Raw genomic sequence first — 24,328 nt, 5'->3', positions numbered from 1 at the left:
AGTGGAACTATAGACAGCAAACTTTCTTGAACTCTTTATAAAGAGGATTTGGAGTTTATACCAAAACAATGCTATTCAACAGAAAGGTGTTTCTCAAAACAAAAACATTTACAGGCAGATTTTTAAGCATGTAAATAGATATTTATTCCACCTCCAAATAATGGGTTTGTTTCAGTATTGGATTCTAACTTATGAATAAATTAATGCCAATATTTAACAGAGTAGTTTAAAATCTTTCCATAAAAAAGACCAAGCTTAACAAGTTTTATCTTTACAAAGACTATTTATCAATTTATTTTAGAATAATGATGTTAGGAAACCTGGGGATAAAGGAAGATGCTTTGAGTTTAGATTTTGTAGCACACATCAAGGGTGATAAAACAATTCTACTCAGTTAATACAGGAAATTACAAGATTCAGTTTTGGGAAAAGATGAGGTGTTTGTTGACTGTAAAAAGGACATTGCATTTTGCTACAATACATTTATTGATCTGATACTAAAAGCATTCTATTCTTTGTTGGAATATATATGTAAACTGATAGCCAACTAACTCATTAGCTTACAAGGCGAAGACTTGGACCACCTCCTATAGGATCGAATTATGGCTAGAGTTCACAGGAGAGAAAGGGAGAGATTTCCCATAAGGCAGAGAACTGGATATTATAAAACACTAATGAGACTTCCCTGTCACCCATAAGGTTCCTTATTTCAGGAGTTTTAAATCTTGGGCTATTTTGCCAAGAGAACCATTTCTTTATATCTGCATATGCTACCAATCTTCTAACATTCTCACCATGTACCAGTCATAATCACTATTTTTGTACATTATGGAAATCATTAAAATAAAAATGCTAAACAGGCTGAAATAAATGGTTCCAAGTTTGGCTAAATAATATTAGCACTTTAATGTAACAAACAATAGAGATTTGATCATCATGATTTTTATTAAGTTACAGTATAGTACATCTTTTGTTCCAATAAGGATTTTATTTATTTATTTTTTACTCTTTAGAGCAATATGATATAAAAACCTATTTGGCCACATTACTTCTTGAGTTTCTTTTGGGCAGCTTTCTTCTTGACCATCTGTAATCGCTTCATTGCATTGAGCTGTGATTCTTGCGACGTTGGACCTTTAAGAGATGCTGAGGGACTGCTGCTGGTTTCTGAGGTGGTTTTGCTTGTGGCACTTCCGCTGGGCCCTGACGTGCCACTATTTCCATTCCCACTCAACTGCCCACCGCCTCCAGGAACTAAACTGCTGGGGCTGGGAAGACCCACTTTGCTGACATTATCACAACTAACTGAGCGGCTCAGGCCAGTCTTGCCTAAGGTTAGAGGGGGAAGCGGTTTTAGAGGTACGGAGGGGGAAGAGCTGTTACCAGAGCCTAGTTTGGAACCTAGCCCACCTTTGGATGACGTTGCCAGACTAGTCAACCCCACCGGCTTCTGGCTAGCTGACGAGGCAGCAGGTTTTCCACTACTGTTCTGTGCTGTGGAACTCAACTTTGCTGTTGATGGACCAGCTGAAGACGTTTTGGCTGCAAAAGCTGCCCATCCAGTTAGGCCGCTAGTTACTGAAGAGGACACGTTGTTACTAGAAGAATTTCCTGAAATAACCGTGGGTGGCTTAAAAAAAAAAAAGATAAATCTTACGTTAGAGCCAAGTATAATCAACACCTGTATAATATCTTTGAATGTAAACATTTACTCATGTATACAAAGTGGTGATGTGGAAAATCTGGACAATACAACAAAATTAGGTTCCTATGATGCTGAATTGAAAAAGCACATGGGGGTTTCTGCAGTCAGGGAAGATGCTATCTGGCTTGCAGTTCCTGAATACCACATTGTTTTAATGACTTCAAAGAAAATACATGAAATTCCTTTTGGGAACTGCCTTCAGATTCAATCACAAACCATAACAGAGAATCAGATTTAGTTCTTCAAGTCACTTTTGTTACCTCCAAAAGTATCACCTAGCTCATAACACATCCAAATGGAATCTACTTTTAATGGACAAAACTGTTTGCACCTAAGATATTCAGGAAAAAATACCTAAGTGAAAGATTCAATCAATAGTTATTTACCGTGGACATGTTAAGGGAAATATCTATATACAAGTTCTAAAGCCACTTGAAATAACCAAGTTGCCACAAAAATTTGGACATCTACTGTACTATATAAAATATACACAGATGTTTAAACTCTGAGGATATATTAAAAAGAGCTCACAAATGCAGTTTTACAATGTGTGTTTCCATTGAAACTACAGTAAGAGACCCCACTTTCATGTAGACACTGGCAGCTGCCTCTTGGGCTGTACTGTGGCATTTTGGGGCAGTCTGACATGCTCTTAGAGGATTTGTAAGGCTGTAACACTTTGACCTCCAATCAACTTCCTACCTGGACTAGTGACAAGCATATGAATGACATGGTTTTAAAGATATAGGGTGAATTTTTTGTCCACTTTCACATTAGGAAAAAGGCTCTTTGTTCAAATTAATTTTGAACCAAACTTTGTACAAACACTGTCTACCTTCATATTGAGAGGGTCTCAAAGAGCACTCAGAGGTGAAGTCAGACACAGGACTACCTTGTGTTAAAATGGTAACACACAATGTATAAAAGTGGTAATAAAATACTTACAACATCTATTTATTTTAGAATTGAACTCTCATGAAATAGTTGACAAAATATCATTAGCTCTTACAAGGTTGCCTTCAATGTTGTCAGTATATAAGCACTTTAAACCACTGGAAAAGCAATAAAGTACGAGTACTGTGGGGCCTTTATTTAATATGAGAAATTAAAGATTTTGTTCACATGTTCTGAAAAACCATACATTTTTAGAATAGCACCATATAATTATCTCATGATATCCTGATTAGGAAACCATCTTATAAAACATTATTCCTGGGACACACTGCTGGTGACAGAAAAAGAAAGCAAAAGGACACAATGTGGCACATTTTTAATTTTCTGTTTTGAAAAATCCATTTTTTCTTCCCTTCCTTTCTATCAAACACGAAATCATCTGCCATATGGCTCTGTGACCCTTCATCACACATCACCAAAGAAAACTTATTTGAAGTAACTAAAAAGACTAATGCATGATGAAAGATAAACAAGAAAGTAAGGCCTGTGTGTTGAGCACTTGATTTTAATGACTACTGTGGCCTGTGATGCTCCAGAGTGACAGATGGTTTAGAACAAAACCAGGACAAGATGTGAAATAGCACCAACTCGGGAAACTCAGTAATGCCTCAAAGTTCAATGCAGAAAGTCAATTTCTGATATAAATGCTCCCTTCCTAGCTAATTAATGATGGGCAGCTTTCACTTCCAACACCAGTCATTCAAACCATAAAGTTTCTCATCAAACTTTTACCCTTCAGTCAGCCAGACTGAGATCTAATGTACGTGTGTAAAACGAATGAAAACGAATGCACTTTACCTTAACTTCTGTTCTCTTGAATGCCAGGAAGGCTGTCTCTTGTTTGAGTTTGGTTTCTGGTTTCTTAACTAGCGGATCCTTGACAGCTGGAGCCACAGAAACAACAGTGGGAGCTGGTTTCTGTGGTGGCTTCTGAGTTTTCTGAGCCTATGAAAATCAGGGGAAAAAAATTATATACAAAATCTTTATTGAGTAACAAAAAATTAAAAGTTTATTAAAGAACTATAGTTACTGAACAGTAGCAATATTTCTTTAAAAGATGTTGTGATGATGCTGAAAGTAGAGACTGAAGAAAAACCGTTCTCAGCAGACAGCTTTAAAGACTTTATTAGCTTCTGAACAGGAATGATCTTATCAATAATGCAAATTAGGATGGGCTAATTACTTTTTTAACAAGATAACCTTCCTGTTTTCAATAAAGGAAAATCACAAACTATGGTACATCTACTCTTTGTTATCCATGCAGGACTGCTTCCAGAACCTCTGACAAATACCAAAACCTGTGAGTGTTCAAGTTCCTTAGATAAAACTGGCATAGTATCTGAGCCTAGTGATGGATGTCTGTGTGTACTTTCAGTGCTCAGGAGGCCAATGCAAGAAGAGTGGGAGTTTGGGGGCAGCCTGAGCTAGAAAACAAGTTCAAGGCCAGCATGATTTATACATAAAGACCTTGTCTTAAAAACTTATGGGTTGACCAGGTGTGGTGGCACATGCCTTAATCCCAGAACTTGGGAGGTAGAAGCACATGGCTGAGAGTTTGAGGTCAACCAGGGATACATACAGAGATCTTGTCTCAAAAGCAAGCAAGCATGCAATCGGAAACAAAAACCCCTATACATTGGGAGCTCACTGGGTAAAGAAGCTTGTTGTATAAGTCTAGTGTCCTGAGTCCGTGAAAGCCACATAAAGGTGGAGGGGAAAAACACCTCCACAAAGTTGTTCTCTCTCTCACTCACCAAAGCAAAACACCCCTCCAAGAAGTTGTCCTTTGTGTGTGTGTGTGTGTGTGTGTGTGTGTGTGTGTGTGTGTGACTCACACACACCCAAACAAAATACCCCTAAAAGGCTGGGAGACACAGCTCAGTTATAAAGCACACTTGCCTAGTATGTGGTTCCATCTAGAGCATTAAGGGAAAAATATTCTATTTACAGATAACCTATTGAAGACCTCTGTAGACAGAAACTCATCTCTAGGTTACTAAATGTAAATGTCATGTCAACAGTTGTTATATACTGGATTGCTTTAGAAATAACAGCAGAGGGAACAAGCCTGTACATGCTTTGTACTGATGCCTTCATGCCCCTATTCCACCAGAAAGTATTTTCCATCAGCACAGACGCTGAGTTCACAGGAACTGGAAAACAGCACCACTCACAGAGGGCACTTTCTTTTCTTTTTATGGTTAACCAAAACATTTTCTTCTCAGTGTTCAGGTGTAAGTTTTTAAGTTACTAAAAGTGAGGTAAAAACAACTCAGATAATTTACAAGGTTTTAAACACTGAATGAGAAGGGAAAAAAATATGCATGAATAAATAATAAACCTTTGAGGTTTTTTTATACTAGCGCTTAAATCCTTGGGAAAAGTGTATAAATAGAAGTTTCCATGTTATCTAAGGAGAATTTTATTCATTCTTCCGAAGTATTTTCAGTTTTATTTTGACCAGTAACTGACTTTAAGAAAAAGCATGTTACTGAATTCTCTTATAAATTTTAGTCATTTTCAGATTTAGTATTTAGTGTATGAACAATCCTATCAATATATGCAGCATAGAGCAATGAACGAAACAGTTTTTAGTATCAAAGAGAACAAGGGTTCACCCTGCTCATTACTTCTCCAGCTGTGTTCCTGCAGGTGCGCCATAAAGGCCTAAGAGTCTCATTCCCCTCACCTGCAAAGTGGAGCAGCACCATCTGTTTCAAAGGTGTGTTTATGAGGATGAATTGTGATTATGTAAGAGTTCAGCCTAAGATCTCATAATGTTGAGTGCTGATAATAATAGTTACTATTACCTAGCATATGCAAGACCTGGCTTCGATCCCCAGTACCTCAATAAAAATAAAATAAAACGTAATTACTGTGCTGGTTATTGTCAATTTGACACAACCTGGAGTTACCTGGGAAAAGGGAACTTCAACTGAGAACTTCCCAGATCAGAATGCCCTGTGCTGGAGTCTGTGAAAGATTGTCTTGATTAATGATTGATATGGGAGGGCTCAGCCCAGGGTGGGCAACACCATTTCAAAGGAGGGCCTGTGCTGTATAGGAAAGTAAGTTGCATGTGAACTGGAAAGGAAGCCAGTAGGCAGCATTTCTCTGTGCATGGTGAAGCAGGAAAAGATGACTTAAAAGGCAGATATGGGGCAAAAACAGAAGAACCATATACATGCTTTTATGTGACATGCACCTCAATATATACATTCTACATATATATTAATTTCGAAGTAACTGAAGGCCATTGAAAAATATAAATAGATAAAGTGAAGTAACTATTTATGTGCATGTGTGAGTGCATGCATGCATGTGTGTGCATGTGTGTGTGTGCTGTATCTACCAAAGAAGAGTCTGTCACACAACAAATGTTTATCTGAAATAATTTTGGTTGAAGTCTTCAAGAACTAATTTCAATAACAAACTTAAAAATTAAATAGAGATTTCTTGTTACAAAGAAAAAGAACATTTACAAATAAACTTTTTCTATTTTTGACAGAATAAAAGTATTTCCTATTTCTACTTTATGTCACTAAACATAAAATAGATATTTTGACTTTAGTTAAGAAATTGAGATCTTAGAAGTATATGGTCAAACATACAGACTTCAATATAAGCAGTTATGTTAATGATGATGAATAACCCTGGGGGTAGTACATTTTAAGAACAATGTCAATGAGAAGGAAAGGCTAGAGAATATCAAAAGACAGGTGGGAAGACAGACAGACACAGGCCTCTGCACATCTGAGTCTGGCAGTTTTCACTTACTCAGAAATAGATCTTTCTGTGCTTTTTTAACTCAATGAGGACTGGGCTTGTATCTCACCACCTGTGCTTCGTGATATTATAAAATATTGTAATTACAGTGTCATGCTTATAAAAATATTTTTCTTTTGTGTGTCTTCAATCCTATTTATCTAAATTAGGGTAGGCTAAAGGGAGGACATATATAATATGCTCTGGTCTTTAGGCATAGCAACATAAATCTATACAAACAGTAACATATTCAAACACCTAAAAGTTATTTACTTTTTTCCAATATGCTAAATGTCCTAATTTTCATTTTAAAATCATATACCGACAAAGCCCATCACATGCTGGTTAAGATGTAAAGCATGACTCTTACCATTCTCTTCATCTGTCTGGTGCACCGGGCACAGTACCACACCAGGCGAGGGTCATTCACTTCTTTGTCTGTCACTTGGGGTTTATGGCAATCCTGGTGGTAGAGGTTATGGCACTCTTGACATTCCACTAATTGATTTCCAGATGCCACTGTCATTTGTCTAAGAAGAATATCGCATGAACACTATAGTTTCTTCAACACACAATTTAAAGTTATTTCCACATTCTTTGGTAAAGTTTGTTAAGTTAAAAGAAAAGAACCCCAGAATAATAATCATTTAAATCATTAATAAGAAAAATAACAAACACTAATACAAAGCCTACATAAGACCTTCATTTGTGATAGGTTATGATAGTCAACAATTACATTTCCATTATGTTTAGTTATCTTTTCAGTCACTTCTCACTGCAGTCTGTTTCTAGTCGTCAAAAGGTAGACACTCTTACTACACTGGGGACAGCACTTCCTCAGCATCTCTACTAAATCCCTTCGTTAGGTAGCTACACGTTGTTCGGTCTTCATCATTAACAAGTTAGGGAAGCTGAGTGTGGAGGCTCATTGTAACTCCAGCACACACGTGACTGAGAAAAGGGCAAACACTGTGAGTATAAGGAGACTGGGCTATATAGCGTGTTCCAGGCTAGCCTGGGATGGAACAAGAGCCTGTCTCATAAAACTCGTTTGAGAAAAAAAAAAGAAAAAGAAAGAAAACAGAAGTTCTATAAAGATGAGAACACATTCTAGTCATTTATGGGACTGTGCATACAAGATGTTTGGTATATATCAGATCAATGTATATAACTCTGAACAGAATGTAATAGCAGGTATATATATAAAAAAAAAAAATCCATCCCCAACATCCCCAAAGCACAGAAAAGCAATCACCACAGGCTTAGTGTATTATACTAAGTGTCCTGACAAAAGATAATACAGTCACGAGGTGTCTCCCCATTAGTACTTTTATAATATTCATTTACAAGATGCTGATTTTCATAGTAGGGTGCGGTAAAATATGCAATATATGTGGAAACAAATGATTTTACTCAGTAGCACGTCAACTCATTTTCTATAAAGCTCACAAAAGTGATAATAGTTCCTTAGCTCTAATATACTAAAGGTTTTTTTTTTGGTTTTTTCGAGACAGGGTTTCTCGGTGTAGCTTTGCGCCTTTCCTGGGACTCACTTGGTAGCCCAGGCTGGCCTGGAACTCACAAAGATCCGCCTGGCTCTGCCTCCCGAGTGCTGGGATTAAAGGCGTGCGCCACCACCGCCCGGCACAAAAGTTAACATTTTTATTAGAACAGCCACAAAAATCATCTTTTTTACTGTCAAGCAATAAAAGCTATTAATGACTGAACATTAGCCCTTGACATGAACATCTTCGAAATGTTATTAGTTATTTCTGAAAATAACAAGCAAACAAAAACACAAACTATCTTCTATTAAGCAGAAAATACTTCTACTACAAGATAATTTATCTAGTAAATTATCTGCTTCTGTAATTATGCATTCAAGTTTTAAAATGTCACTCAGAACAGCCTACATTCATTTCCACTATTCTTTTTTTTTTTTTTTTTTTTGGTTTTTTTCGAGACAGGGTTTCTCTGTGTGGCTTTGTGCCTTTCCTGGAACTCACTTGGTAGCCCAGGCTAGCCTCGAACTCACAGAGATCCACCTGGCTCTGCCTCCCGAGTGCTGGGATTAAAGGCGTGCGCCACCACCGCCCGGCCATTTCCACTATTCTTAAGAAAAGATGTAGTGGTGTTTTAAGAAGTGACGTGTACCAGAAAGAGAGAAAAAGCAACAAAGATGACTTAAAAAAGATGGAACTGAGGTTCCTGATGGGTTCTCCCTCACTTAGAAAAGATGCACAGTCACCTCCCTCCAGAACTCCAAAATGCAGACAGGGTTACTACAACGTAACACACTCAAGAAGCCATGGTCTGAAAGCTAAAATACTTGGCCATTTCCAGGGTATTAAAGTGCTCATCTACTTATTTCTTCTTCATCCCAAATAATAAAAACAAAACGGAAAATTCCTAACAAATGATATGATTTTGGGGACATGGCAGGGGGCGGGACAGGAATAAACAGAGTAGGAGGAGATTGTTTGCTTCTTCTAAAGAAATAAAACAGCCTGTGCTGGGGTATACGGGTATAACTTACCTACAAACAACACAAGCCAAGCCCATCTCCATGGCAAAATCATCAGCACTAGTCTCTTCGAAGCTGGAGAGGTCAGCCATAGCTAAATCCTTGCTGGTTTGGACAGTAATGGGAGAAGATCGTGTCTCTGGTTTCTCCAATCTGGGTTTCTTTGGAATATCAACTCCTTCTGTGACATCTTTCATCTATAAAAAGAATGTGATGATGAATGATCCTGAAAGTAACATGGCATAAACTCTAAATCATTGAGAGAGAGAGGGACAATATGACAAAGTCTATTTGACAGACATTTTCACACAGACAGGAAGAACTATACACCCTGACGATCTGTTCAGAGTCTTGACCATAACTTGAGTGGGAGTTGTGGGAGGAGTAGGACAGGAGAGAGGAACGGGTAGAAATGATGTAACTACAGTACTCACATACGAAATTCTCAAAATTGAAAAAAAGAATTAAAATTACTTCATAATTAGTATGTAACTACAGAAACAACCGACATAAAAATAAATCAGAATAGTATAATAAATATCTGTATTCTGCTTTGTATTATGCATACTAAAGAATTCTGGAAATGCAATGGATATACTATCTTTTTCCTTTCATTCAAGATGTTTGGACTTGAAAAAACAGTATTGCTAATACTGCTATTTAAAACAACAGCAGCAACAACAACAAAATGACCACAAACTTTAGGGCTGGGATATGGCTCACTGAATAAGCTTGCCGTGCAAGCTTGGATGACTCGAGTCAGGATCTTTAGAACCCATGCAGGAGCAGGCACGGAGATGGCTTGCAATCCCAGCACTTATTAGTGAGCTCCAGGGTCAGCAAGGGACCCTACCTCAGTCAATAAAGTAGAGCAACTGAGTGGGACATCCAGTGTTGACTTTGGGCATCTACACACACATGTACACATGCATACACCTACTCATACACACGAACACACACAGACATAGGAACATACACTACATACATGAGCAAAAAAAACACCTAATTATGATGAGTAATATTCAAATTGTATTAAAAAAGTAAATAATGTGCTATCTTCCTATCTACACGAAATGTATTGCCATACATGCTTCAAAGCTAACTCTACCAATTTAAGACATGAAAGCTATAGGTAAATCTGTTAGAGTCACAAAACTCAAATTCCGGAAACACACAGAGAAGTTAGAAATCTTAAAGTTGATTGGTGAGGGAATAAATTTAGTAAAACAATTTTGGATAGCAATTTGGCTTTATCTAGTAACAATGAATATATAAGCATCTTCATATCCACTTAGAGGTGTATAGCTTATTGACATGGTCACAGAAATATGTAAAGATAGTTCACTGAAGCTGTATTGTAGTAAAGAGAAAGGAGAAATCTCCTACATGTTTACAGTAAAGTAAGTGGCAAATTTATTTATTCATAGAATGAACGTTAATGGTAGCTTAAAAAAACAAAAACAAAACAAAACAAAAAAACCCAATGCCTACGCATTAATTACAAAAACACACTGGCCACAGAGAGGGCTCAGTGGGTAACTGTGCTGGCTACCAAATTTCTGACCTGAGTGTGATTCCCCAGACACGCTTGGTGGAAAGAGAGAACTGACTCCCTCAAGCTGTTCCCTGCCTTTCAGACACACCTGTGGCACACATGCCTCACATTCCTGCAGATAAATTAATGTAATAAAACCTTAAAAACAAAACATTGCTGAGGGAAGAAAAAGTAACTAAATGACATACATAAGCAGTATGATAAGAGTGGTATAAATATATAAGCACAGAGATAATGCAATGTTCATGAATATCTATTTTTTTTTTTTTTTTGGTTTTTTGAGACAGGGTTTCTCTGTGTAGCTTTTGCACCTTTCCTGGGACTCACTTGGTAGCCCAGGCTGGCCTCGAACTCAGAGATCCGCCTGGCTCTGCCTCCTGAGTGCTGGGATTAAAGGCGTGAGCCACCACCACCCGGCGAAAATCTATTATTTAGTAATAGCATGAAAATAAATGGGCTAATATGCCTCACCTGAGGGCAAAGGCTACTAAACATATTTTCAGTGTATTTTTTGGTTAGTTGACAAACTTTAATTACCATTTACAAAATTATCCAAAATATACAATCAAGAAATATCTGTAGCCTTCTCAAGATGCTTGCCATCATGTAACCAAGTTGAAGTTGAATCACATCTGGATTCTCTCAGTTTTACTTCTCAATAACTACTGTAGCCAGAGTTATAGATTAAAGTCTGTATTATTTTCCCTGGGGTGCAAAGACTTGAGGACAACAATCTCAAGTAAATGGCTAAATACATGTTTCTAGATTTTACTTGTTCTTTTTTAAGTTCAACCTCTCCAGCTAGCAAAATATATTTACAGAGTGATCACTATACAGCTACGTTCACTGCTACACAAAGTAGACACAAGACATTCTTTCTGCCTATGGAAATGCTTTATCCTTTCATAAGCTCAGCTGAAACCAAAGCTTACTTTATCAGCAGGTCTCTTCTCAGCTTCTTTCTTTATCTTTTCAGGGGCGAGGACTTTGCCATTACTACTGCTGGAAGGGAGAGTAGATGATGTTTTGGGCTCTGGCTTGATAGAAATAGATTTTGTGCTTGAAATTTTGGGTGGTTCCACATCCTAAAGGGAAAAATGAAAAGATAAGAGACCTTTGTTTTATTCAAAATAGAAGGGCTGGGGTTACTGCTCAGTGGCAGGGCACTTGCCTAGCATGTACAAGGTCCTAGGTTCAATTTCCAGTACTGAAAAAACAAACAAACACAAAAAGTAACAATCTAAACAATTTTCAGTTAAAAATTAAGATACTGCATTACAACACTTCCCTACCATGGCTTTACTAAGAAATAACTGACTCACAACCAGCACCTATTCGATGTTTTGATAATGTGTGTGCCCATGGGATAACCACTGTAACCATATACTCATTATCACCCGGATGCTCTTGTGGTTCTCTATACTCACTCTTGCAGGTTCATATTCTAGAAAGCTCTGAGCACTAAATCTGGGGTGTGGGCAAATCTTATGCTTCAGATTCTGACTACACTCAAGCTAGTCATACAGTTCTGTCTCCCCTCTTAGTTCAGCAGCTGTGTTCCCACACCTGGGTGACTTGGAGTTTCAGAACTAGAACAGTAGAAGACTTCTTCTTCTTTTTTTTTTTTTTTTTTTTTTTTTTTTTTTTTTGGTTTTTCGAGACAGGGTTTCTCTGTGTAGCTTTGCGCCTTTCCTGGAACTCGCTTTGGAGACCAGGCTGGCCTCGAACTCACAGAGATCCGCCTGCCTCTGCCTCCCGAGTACTGGGATTAAAGGCGTGCGCCACCACCACCCGGCTAAGTAGAAGACTTCTTGTGGAGAGCCCATATGTGCTAGGTGGATACTACTCAGGCTAGTTTACTAATTTTGCTATAATTTCTACAATTCTGCAAGGTAGTTCTTAGTCTCCTCATTTTGCCAAGGTTGGGTGAAATACAGTTATCAGGCAACTCAGCTCCCTTACTGTAAAGTGAGAAAAATGGGCAATACTAATGTCAAGGGATCAATCTTACAACAAAAGTTCCTAACACCCACAAACTACTCAGAAAAGGGCCTTGTCAGACATAGTAAAGTTTCACCGTATGTAATTTGATACTACAACTACAAGAGAGAAACTGGATTTTCAAAAAGGTTTTGCTGGCTCTAAAGCATAAAGCTGCCATTCACTATCAATAACGGAGCTACATATTTTTGACATCTATAACCTTTACCCTTATATCATCCTGTCCATATTTAGTTGAAAAATTCCTGTGTTCTTTATATTTTTATCCTTAAAACATTAGAGAATAATGAGAAATAAGTTTGCATACCATTAACACATTAAAAAACAATTATAAAGAACTGGAGATTGAATTGTAAGTAAGTGGTGTTTTTTATACACAGCGCAGTGAAACAGAGTGTCCTCTACACCAGTGGTTCTCAGCTTTCCTAATGCTGTTCCTTTAGTACAGTTCATTACGTTGTGGTGACCCCCCAACCACAATATTATTTCATTGCTACTTCTTATCTCCAATTTTGCTGCTGCTAAGAATTGTAATGCACATATCTGTGCTTTGCGATAGTCCTAGGCAACCCCTGTGAAAGGGTCGGTCACCCCCAAAGGGGTCGCGATCCACAGGTTGAGAAGCACTGCTCTAGACCAAACTAACATTTCTGGGTGGCTCTATGAAAGCTTGAGGGAAGAGAACAACGTTAAAGAATATAATTTCTTTGTGACATACAGAGTGATTACTATGACAGAGAGTGAAGATAATATAAATGTTATCACTGGAACACCATGTGCAACTCAAAACTCTTTCCAAGCTTTGCATTAAGTAGGTACCTTTTGAGTTGGACGATAACTTGAATCGATGCCCCGAGCCAAAGACTCATCAAGTAGCGCTTTTAGCTTTTCAGCAGAATCTTTACTCTTAGAGTGTAAGAAACCTAGTGCTTTCAGAAAAATGGGATCAAGTTCCAAGTTCACAGTAGCAGCCATTGCAAACACCTGAAGAAAAAAAAGGAGGACAATTTGGATAGTGTACAATTACATATCCCTACTTTCATCTATTTTGTTGTCTTGCTTGTAATATTTAAAAACATCCAAAAGGTTATTAGAGACAAAGTAACGATGGGCATTACTGGTCCCTCTTCCCTCTGGACCAATGGATGTTACCAGCTTTCAACATATCTATATCCACCACCCTATTTTTGAGACAGGCTCTCCCTATAAGCTCAGGCTGGACAATCTGTGATTCTCTGGCCTCCACCTCCTCACTGGTGAGTTTGGAGGTGTGCGCCACCACACCTGACAATGGGAACGTTTTAATACAGACAAGATCTTTAATCATAGAGCACCTTCCTAGTTATCTCTAACAACACATCTATACACAGAAACTTGCCTGCTTGAAGTCAAGTTTACGATAACTCAAAATGCATCTCTTCTAATCTTATTTTTAACCACAAAAATAGCGATTTGGTGTTCATGGGGGTGGGGGGGCAAGGCTGTCACAGGACGACAAAGGCTAATGGGTGCATGGTAGAAGTCATTGCTGTGGCTTTTACAACTGTTTCCTGTTCAGTTTCTGTGCATTTTCCCTACTCCTCAGTCCTCTGCTATTCTCAATATCTCAGAAAGCATATTAGTGGTAATCTTATTATATCACGTTTTGATTGTGGGATCTCTTGCATTAAGCTATTTCTCAAAAGCGGGTCTCTGAATGATGATCCTTGCCTACTGTGTGGCTCCCTCAGGTCTGATAACACTTGCTGTCCTATGGAGCTTAAATGACAGCTGCCCAGCTGAGGCCACACATCAAAGGTCTGCAAAATTCTCAACAGTCAAGTTTTGTTTTCAGTGAATACCAATGTTATCAAGTGCTTCTACTTCTGGCTGTCATTTTTTTTCCAAACACCTTCCAGGCAAGGAATTATTAAAATAAAAATGTACTCTTGGTGTTCAATCCTTTGATCAATATGCTAAGGTTTTAAATCCTCTTCTATCCTTCAGTTTAATGGCAGTCATGCAACACAGGTACAAGGCTACAGTTAAAGATCTGTCAGCAATTCCACAATAATCTCCCATTTTCAGGGGCTTATAATACCATCAAAACTTGCTGTAGGTTGACTCTCAGCATATGAAAGCACTGCTTGCAAACAGATTTCATTTATTTCTTCCCCTTCTATTTTTCTCTTCATACCCTGACAAGTTTGACAGGAGACACACACACACACACACACACACACACACACACACAGCAGGCTCTTTATAAGTTCCTAAAAAGGTACTATCTGTTTGATAATCAAAAATTATTGTTAATTCTATGCTCTACTAAAATATCATCTGTCTGAATTACCTAGGTAATGGAACTTGAAGGCTAGTACTAGAATGAAAAAAGTAAGCATACTCCAAATAGTTATATTAGTAAGAATTTAACAAACAGAATAGGCTCTATTGATGCTTTATATTATATTACATATATCATCTCCAAAGAATGATGGGTTCAGGATGATTATTTTAAAATATTCTTATGAGGCTGAGCATCATATTCACTAATACTGAGGAAACATAGTTTAAAATAATTTCCATGATAAAAGAGATAAACCTGTTGTTCCAGATTCTACAAGATAAACACAGTCTAATCTATGACCTAATTTATACAGACATACTAGTTTATTTAACTCAGGACAGTCTGTTTTACAGGATACTGAGCAAAGAGCCAATACCTAGACAAATTTTTGTGACAGAAGCTCTACTTTATTTTCTGAAAAAGGGAAGCAAAGTATTGTTACGTCTGTCATCACAAATGAAATGCCTATAGATGAGGTGACCCTTGGTGTAAGCCTACAGAAACTGTCAACATCAATACTCTAAAGGAAACCTTAGAGTCAGTTCTATTTTATAAAAGACTTGATATGCTTTGCACCCCTGGCATAAATTACTGATGTTTCTTTCAAACTCACTGGTGCACATGGTGGAATGTGGTGGGTGGATATGCAAGTATGCTCAGTTTTTAATCTCATGGAATTAGAAAGGCTTGGAGTCCACTGTTGTAAGCTATCTTGCAATTTCCAACTTCCCTTTTCTTCTTATATAACATGACTTATTTAAAGTGCAAATCACTCTGCAAATCCATGCAGTGTTTTCATTCAGCGTAGCCCTTCTCCCTTCCCAAACTAACTTTATTATCAGTCCCACCCATTAATAACGCATTCCCCTACATTTCTACTTTTTCCTCATGCACTTTCTGTCTTTACCATTCTCACTAACAATATCACCTTTTTATAGCCTCCTACAAGGCAGTGCTCACTGACTTGTTCCATCTAAAAGGCTGTAAAGGTGGTTATAGGAGCCCCTTCTGTCCCGATGATTTTAGAAACAATTTCCACGACCCCATTTACCAACCTCTCACTTGCACCTTCCCGCTCTAATTACACAACAGTAGCGCCAGGCTCTTCCTCCTCTCTCCCTGTCATTACCTTTCACTCAGCATATACTATGATCCTCTCAGACTTTTTACAAACAATTTTATTTAGTTCTTTAGCAGTAAGAGCATCATCTTCAGCCAGTGGAATGTAAAGTTTAACCCACCTATTCTTTTTGACTACAATCAACATCCCCCGCTCCGTTTAAAATTACATCTTCCATTATTTTCTCTTTTCCATGATCTTAAGAACATATTCTGGGTACCAAGCCAAGCTTTTTTCTTTGTTAATCCCCCCCTTTTCTTTACTCCCACATCGTATGTTTTCTGAATTTACAGTGGCTCCATGTGTCCCTTGTGCTGCTTCTTTATTGACACTGTCTTGCTCCAACTTCTTTCTCAGACCAACAGAAGTAGTGGGTAGCGTAAGTTATGTGCGTGTAAATACAGAACAGGAAGACAGATGAAAGAATATGGTAAGTGTGCATTTATTTTCAAAATCTAAGTGTTGTTTAAAACAAAGAAATGTAAGAAAATCAACATTTATTACTTTAAAACAAGCAATGACCTAGTGAAGTGGTAGTGATGATGTTGGTGGGAGTGAATGGTTAGGTCATACTAGGAATTATCTGTCCAAACGTAAGTCACACAAGAACTTCCATCACTATACAAGGACCCCCGCACCGCCTTTGTTCATGGGGAGCATGCTATTTCTTTCCTGTTCAGCTTCTATTCTAGGACAAGCCTTTCAATGTCTCTCTCTCAGTTCTAAGCATCCTTATCCTAATGATCCATGATTTCACTACTTTGTAGACATGCATCCATTTGGCATCTTCTCCCATCTACATCCCAACTAAATGCAGCTGAAAAAAAAAAAATACCACACCCTCTTCCAGGTGACTAGTCCAGTAATGGCATGCATCACACTTAGCACTCTTGCCATGCTTGTTTGGTCAATTTACTTCCCTTCTTTCTCGAACCAGCAATTACACTTTTTCTTTAAAACTACATGCACTTATCCTTTTCTCTTTTTCCACTTGATTAAAAAAATAGTGAGAAATGGCTCTCTAAGTAATGTTGGTTGGACATGGACCCTATCTTTTCCTGTGCTCTCCAGAATCTTACACTTTGGGTTATTTGAAATATCTTATTCTCAAGCCTTCCTCCACCTGGCATCTTACACTGATATTACTCCTTTCTTATTCTGTCTTTTTTTGTGGCAAGACTTCCCTAAATATCACCTACTTTTCATATTTTCTGTGTTCCTTTCTAATTAATGTTTCAATTCATACAATAGGGTCTTCTTCCCATAATTCTATGAAAATAATCTTACCATGGCTAATTTGGTCATAGGGAAATCTGAAATATACTATTTTCCCTTCTACTCAGTTCTCAGTCTCTGTAGATTTTCCCTACATGGGTTACAAACAAGATATTCAGAAATAGGTTCTGGGTATCTTTTGATTACACGATACACCCTCTTTCAAATCTGTCTTTGGGATCAACAGCACAGCTGCACAGGCATCCCCTGCAAAAATGTTAGAAGTGCAAATTCTTGGTTTCCACTTCCTAACTTACAGAAGAAAACCTCTGGGGTAAAGCCTGACAATCTGGTCAAACCACTTGGGCAATCCCAATTTATTTTGCAATTTGAGAACTGCTGCTCCAGAAAATCTGCTTTTTTGCCAGTGATCATAAACTTCACTTTCAAGCCCATGCTTCTCTTCAGTCACCCCTCCCATAAGAGCTAACAGCAAGTTTAACCTGGCTGTCTTCCTGAGGCACCCTATTGAACATGACCCAGTGGGGCTACTTGTACCCTTATTTCTCCTCATCAGTTTTAAGTCTAGCTTTCCCTTTACAAGTTACTTTCTATCTCTGGCTATTATCACTTTGGTGGAGTCACATTCCGGTTTTGTTTACTTTTTTTGAAACAGGGTTTCTCTGTGTAACAGAGCTGGCTATCCTAGAACTAGCTCTGTAGATCAGGCTGGCCTCGAACTCACAGAAATCCACCTGCCTCTGCCTCCCAAGTGCTAGGATTAAAAGCGTGTCACCACCGCTCAGCAACATTCCTTATTTTAAGACCAAGTAAATACATTAATAGGACTTTGTATGTTATAAAATTTTCTTTGCATTATTATATTTAACTTTAATTTTTTTCCCCATTTCTGACTATTCTCTCCCTGGCTCATCTCATTCCTGCTGTTCTTATTACTGCCCCAACTGTCTGTCCTGGGCTTCCTGCTTCAATTTTGCTACCAATTTGCTCTTCAGCAATCATACACATTTTGTTATCAAATACCATTTCTAGGCAGAGGATTCCTTATGGTTTTCTCTCATTTTCTTAAGCCCAAATTCCTTGTTTCTCTTATTTCTATGTTACTCTTAAAACAATGGCTACACTGTTATTTGGTTAACTCATCAAAGCAAAGTCTAATGTTCTCTTTAACTCTACGCAATTCCGTTCACTTCAGCAAAAGGCATTAAAGAAATTCAAATGTCTTTTCCTCCCAACAAAACCAAAACTCAAAACAAGCATCTATTTATTGGTAGGAGTATGTACAGTCTTCTGATCTGAAACATTCACTTTCTATTCTTTCATAGTCTTTAATTCATTAATCTCACTAGCATATTGCTTCTGTGAGAGCAGGTGTGGGTGTGTGTGTGTGTGGTGGGGGATGTAGTTATTTCCCTAGCAATTAGAATTTAACAGCTGCTTTTAAATATCTATTGGATGAACTAGATTTTTGCTAAAATGTCATTTTTCAAGGTTTCTGTGATGTCCCCAAACAAAATTAAACATCCTTAGCTAAATATATGCTTTCCTTTGGGTCCCTTTCATCCTGCCTGCTAGTTTCAAACAAAGTTCAAAGTTGATCACTTGCTTGTGCATGAGATAAAGGAAACTGATTATTCTCGACGGTGCAATACTAGGATTACCATCTCATAACATTGAAAAAAAAATCCATTCCTTTACAATAATTTTTTTTTTTTAAGATGCTGCCCTTTTCATCCTTCCATTTAGTACTTGGCCCTAGGGTAAGTCTGGAGCAGAGCATAAAAAGCCCAATTCCAAAACAAACTAAGCGCAGGAGAATCTGAAAAGAGACGGAGGACACTTAGGAATGAGAATCCTTTGATGAGATCCAAACACACGGGTGGCCTTTCACAGGGAAACGTCCTTGACAAGGAAGCCAGACAATGAGATGGAAACCGAGAGCTGCAGAGAGGTCTCCGGAACCCTGTGACAAAGGTCTACGACAGATCCACGGACCCAGTCCCCAGGGGCCATGTCCCCAGTCCCCAGCACCCTCGGACGCAACCCTTACAGAAGAGGAGGAGCGGTTAGGCTGTAGCACGCAACTGCCCGCAAATTATGAGGTTTTCCCCTCCAGCAGGGAGGAGACCAACACCCTACGGAGCTCCACTCCGGCCGCCCCTCGCGGGGTCTCGAGCCTCCCCGAGGCGCCAGGAAGCGGGGGGGCCCTCGTCACAACTCACCGCTCCGCCCCGCCACTCTGTCCGTTCCCGGCAGCTCTTTTCGAACCCGTCCCCGCCCTAACCGGCATCAGAGGCGAGACACAAAGGTTCCCGCAACCGGTCGGGAGGGGAGCGTTTCCTAGTGAGACAGCAGGAAGTGACGCTGAGCCTTTTCCGGTCCGCCGGATTATGAATGGCGAGGGGCGGGGGGCTTCCCGGACACCTTGCTTCTTGCTTGTTTCTGTTTCTCTCCCGCACCCCCGGGGCCTCACTGGAGGCGAGCGCTCCTCCGGCCGCGGCTTCCAGCGGTAGCTCCGGAATCCCGGCTCGGGCTGGGCGGGAAGGCGCGGTGGCCCGCGTCGCCCGCACGCTCTCGCGCCCTCCCTGCCTGGCCGCGCCCCTGCGACCAGGTAAAGAGGGCGCTCGGGGCCCCTGAGGACCGCGCGGTCGCTCAGGGGTCGCCGGGGCTGAGCTCGGGGGCGCGGCAGGACCGGCGAGGGCTCGCAGCCGGCGGAAGTCTTCCCGGCCCCGCATTCGCCGCCGAGTGACGCGTGGGCGAGCGCTCCGCTGCTGCGAGCCAACCCTCCGGTCCTCCTGCGCGGGTAAAGGAACAGGGCAGCTTTGCGTGGTGTAGGGGTTTGGGGTGGTCGTTTGCAGTTAGGCGCCGGGGGAAGACCTCTTGGGAGCACACGCTAACTTTTCCCCAAGAGTTTTCCGTTGCAGCCCATCCTGATTGGACGCTGCAGGTGGATACTGTTTCACGGTTACTCCAACGGATTTGCTACATCTGGGGGACCCTTCGCTTATATTATCCCCCATCAGAGCAGCGTTTCTCTTCGGTTATTAGCTTGAGCAGAACACTTGAGATGAGCTTGCATGAAAATTGCTTTGATTTCAAAAAAGGACTGCTCAAACGCATACCGCCCCAACTTTGCTTGGTTTGGGAATTACGTGACCCTCTCCCTCCTTCCCCCCCATGTCCACCCCTAAATTCCTTGTCATAAACTCCTTAAGATCAGAAAAGATACATTAATGTATCTCCTACCAAATTATTGCTAAAGAATGAGGCGTTTGTCAAGTTTCTTTTTTTCTTTTGGGCTTTTCAACAGAAAGAGTGTTTAGAGGAAAGACTACAAAAACTAGCAAGAACTAGTGATAATATTAAACATGTAAATATGGTCATTAAAATGCCATGAGAATAAACTTATAATACAACAACTGATTTGCTGTCATTTACTAGATCTAAAAATTAAGCTGTATGAGGTGTTTGGTTTTTTTTTATTTTTTATAATTGCATTGTGGGAGCATACACTACGACAGTGATTGCCTAAAGTATTCTCGTTATTTGTATTTCAGTTGCGCCTGAGGGCTTCATTTTAAGAGGCCAAACCTCAAAAATAAGATTGAAGTTTGAACATTGTTTTATGTTACTAATTAAAAACAACAACAACAACAGCACACCTTTAAATTAGTAAGAGACCATGGAGAGATGGGCTTTCAAGGAAGGGGCGATAGGATGCAGTGGAAGGGGAGAAGTAGAAAGGATAGGATACACGGGGAAGGGGAGAAGTAGAAAGAACACGTCTGTGTATTTGCTCACTTTAAACAATGGTTGTGAACCTATGAAGATTGGTTTTAAACCTGTTATTCTCTCTAGTTTTTCTTTCAGCAACACATGGTTTGAAATCATCACAAACAATACTCCATTTGCTCTTACCAATAGCAATAATGTAGCAGACATTAAAACTTCTGGGACTAAACAGGTGACAATCTGTAGTGTAGACAGTTACCGAGTATATGTTGTTTTTAGCCTTTGATTCAAAGTAACTTACTGGATTCTGCTAGGATCACATCTTGGGATGCAGGAGTTTAAACTTTGTATCATAAAATCAGTATTGTTTGCTGAGATAATTCAGTATTTTTTTTTTTCAGGCTTGCTGATACTTTCAACATATTTACATTTTCATGCTGTCAATCTGTGTTAACCACAGGTCAGATTTAGCTGCAAGCATTATGACTCCATAGCAACGGACAATTCTTTGAATCTCCAGAGAGATTATATACTTCTTCTGTAACTAAGATTTCAGTAAGCATTTCACTTCCCCACTTCACTTATTTCATAAAAATTTCTTGCCCTAGTAAGAAAAAAGCTAATTTTAATCATGGGCTAATTGCCTCAGAACTATCATCCTACATTACATAATATAATGAACTCTAAAAGCTGCATTTCTTTTTTCTTTCCTTTTTTTTTTTTTTGACTTTTAATTAGGTGCAGTTGGCTCTTTATCTGTGGAGAGCATTTTAAAAAAATCTGTAATAGAGTACAGTGGGGCTTGTAACTGAATAGTACTGCTTTGTCAGAAATCTAAAACATAACCTAAGTTCTCTGTTCAATATATTGAACATTCTCTGATGGAGAGAATTTGAGTAGGTATAAACATTTCAGTATTGGAGAGAAATATGCAAATGTTTGTACTTAACTATGTCAAACTTTATTTTGTATAATACAGTCTGCTAATATGTATGTTGACTTAAGAATTCTCCATTTATCTTCCACCATTTTATGACTCCTTGGTTTTAAACCTCAGTACCAAATTTTCAATGTTTGTGGAAAAACACTTTTCAGTTCAACATAGTCCATACATTTCCTGGGGAGAAATTTGGAAATAAGAAGCATAAGGTAAATTTTCCCCATTAAAAATTTTGCACTTTAATAGTGTCAGTAGGTAAAGAATTTGTGAATAAATGATAATGAATAGTAGAGGCTGAGGTGTAACTCAGTGGCTGAGTGCTTACCTCCCACATGGGAGGCTCGGGGTTTGATCTGTAGCACTGCTTAAAACAATAAAGTAGCTAGCATTTAGTTAGGGGCTTCTTACGTAGCCATCATTGTCCATTGACAGAGCATACCGTATGGAAGGTTCTGTTATGACATTCCTCATTTCATAACAGAAAACTAAGACGAAAGAAAGTTTCCTAGCTCCTAAGGATCAGAACCAGTATTTAAGTCCAGTAAATATGTCCAAGAGTCTCAGCTTTTACCCATCACTAGACATGTGTAGACACCTTAGTAGTTGAGGTTAGGAGTTTTTCTGTCTGAATATCAGTATTTATGTCTTTGTTTGCTTGTTCACATGTTTGGATAGACTCCGGTTATACCCATCCTGCGTCAGCTCTTGTAGGTGAACGTGTTTCTTCATTTTTACTTACACTTAGTCTTTAAAGTAGACTAAATTGGAAGAGGAAATGGTGTCAGTAAGTGAGGCTAATGTATCAGACTGAGGGCTTCAGTAGTTATTCTTGTATGGATCGTTGGCAATCATTTGTGTATTCAGTCATCTTTATTCATCTCATGAACTAAAACTTGAGCATTATTAATCATTGAGGGTGTCATGTGATACACTAACAAGGGGAAGAATGCTGGACAAGGAGCTAAGGAGTGATGGGAGTGTGTTTGCGATTCTGTGGTCAGGGAAGTCGAGATGATACATGCTAGAGAAATCAGTGGCGTGAGGAAGGGAAGATGAACAGCTAAACACAAAAATTCTCAGGTAGGAGCATCAGACCTCTGAAGAACAGGAAGAAGTGTGGGTGAAAGGAGTGAGAAGGATGTGAATGAAATCAGACAATAAAGAGGGCATCACATTGGATCCACACTGTTTATTCTAAGTGTGCTGAGGGACTCCTGGGTCACATTGTGCGGGAGACCTGTTTTTAAAGATGATTGTTGGATAATAGACTTGTCGGGGAACAAGATGCTTTACATCCTGTAAGAGCTGGTGATGACCTCCGTTCAAGTGGCAGTAGGAGATGCTGAGGAACTAGATCTGGTTCTGCTTCAAAGGAGATAGCAAGAGAGGAGAGGTACAGGCATTTAAGTGGAGCTTCCGCCTTTGCGGTAGCTGAATAGTGTTGCTGTTTGATCAACAACGGGGCGGGTAAAGAAAAGGAACAAACTTAGAAAAAGATCTAGTTGAAATGTCAAGGAGCCTGGAGCTGAGGCAAGATGTGCCTGACGTAAATGTAGGAGTCAGATAGTACTTAAGGCTACTGGCACTGAGATCACACAGAATGGTGCTGTGAAAATGTGACTTCTGAAGCATTTAACTAATTATGCTTTATCAATCAAAATTCGGGAGTCAGATATTGGGGTAAGAACCTGAATGATCAGAGAAGCTTTGGAGAAGCCACCAGTAACCTCCTACCTCTTGAGTTCCTTCCTCCAAAAGGGCCAAGATCCTCTCCAAGCCCCGCCTTACTACTACCTCTGTCCTCCAAAGCCTGTGTGGTTAATTTTGGTCAGCTAGTGGCTAGCTCTGCCCTCTGATTCAAAACAAACTTGATTGTCAGAATGCGATCAAAATATCACACAACAGACTTCTGTACTGATAATGGGTCATGAAATTAGTCAACAGCTATAATTTAAAAGGAAAGGGGAAAAACAGTATAAAATCAGATTTATTCAGTGTAATAGAGTATTCATGATATTATTAAAGGTTTTGCTGTTGCTTTTTCTGGTACTAGAGATTACTAGGCCAGCGCTCTCCCACTGAACTACCTCTTAGCCTTCTGATTTTGAAACAGGGCCTCCCTAAGTTTCCCAAGCTAGCTTTGAATTCACCATGTAGTCCAAGCTGGCTTCAAACTTGTGATCTTCCTGTGTAATTAGAATTTGAGCTATGAACCCTTGAGCCATCTAAAGAATATCCAGCAAATGGAATCAGGAAGCAACTGACAAGGAATTGTATCTAGTCTTTAAAAATGTCAAATAAACAACTTTGAAATGGAGTTTTTTTTATTAAGAATTAGGAGGTTGGCATCCTTGATGGAAATATTTTAATAATTTTCAGGTTGGTAAGATTGCCCCTATAATAAAATATGCTTTTATTTATACTATAATCTTACAGTATTAATGTTTTCTAAAATTTTGGGGTTTTGAGA

The 24,328-nt window shown here is 39.1% G+C and overlaps 2 protein-coding genes across 10 annotated transcripts in view; one reads left to right on the top strand and one right to left on the bottom strand.

Annotated features, from left to right (window-relative positions):
- Nucleotides 1-928: 928 nt before the first annotated feature.
- On the bottom strand, nucleotides 929-19,545 carry Ints12 (integrator complex subunit 12). 2 transcript variants are annotated; one of them, XM_006970354.4, is made up of 7 exons: nucleotides 19,409-19,545; nucleotides 13,324-13,488; nucleotides 11,436-11,588; nucleotides 8,961-9,145; nucleotides 6,795-6,954; nucleotides 3,458-3,604; nucleotides 929-1,630 (listed from the first exon to the last, which is right to left on the bottom strand). In XM_006970354.4, exons 2-7 carry the CDS (start codon nucleotides 13,477-13,479, stop codon nucleotides 1,046-1,048), a joined length of 1,386 nt encoding a protein of 461 aa, XP_006970416.1. In that variant the 5' UTR covers nucleotides 13,480-13,488; nucleotides 19,409-19,545; the 3' UTR covers nucleotides 929-1,045. The 2 variants fall into 2 exon arrangements, with proteins under 2 accessions (XP_006970416.1, XP_015848286.1); XM_015992800.3 differs by having other exon boundaries at nucleotides 19,237-19,440.
- The window catches only part of Gstcd (glutathione S-transferase C-terminal domain containing), a 111,212-nt gene continuing 106,184 nt past the window's right edge, over nucleotides 19,301-24,328 (top strand). Inside the window, exons 1-2 of one of the 8 annotated variants that reach the window (XM_076575012.1) lie at nucleotides 19,301-19,494; nucleotides 21,379-21,473. The gene's annotated coding sequence lies outside the window, so the exon portion shown is untranslated. Of the gene's footprint in view, nucleotides 19,565-19,658; nucleotides 19,798-19,824; nucleotides 19,990-21,378; nucleotides 21,474-24,328 lie in introns of those variants that run through there. The other 7 variants (XM_076575009.1, XM_076575011.1, XM_076575010.1 and 4 more) reach the window with 7 other exon arrangements.

The sequence above is a fragment of the Peromyscus maniculatus genome, chromosome 6, assembly GCF_049852395.1.
Source record: "Peromyscus maniculatus bairdii isolate BWxNUB_F1_BW_parent chromosome 6, HU_Pman_BW_mat_3.1, whole genome shotgun sequence".
Lineage (NCBI taxonomy): Eukaryota > Metazoa > Chordata > Mammalia > Rodentia > Cricetidae > Peromyscus > Peromyscus maniculatus.
The sequence above is the reverse complement of the archived record's forward strand: the minus strand, read 5'-3'. Positions and strand labels throughout refer to the sequence as shown.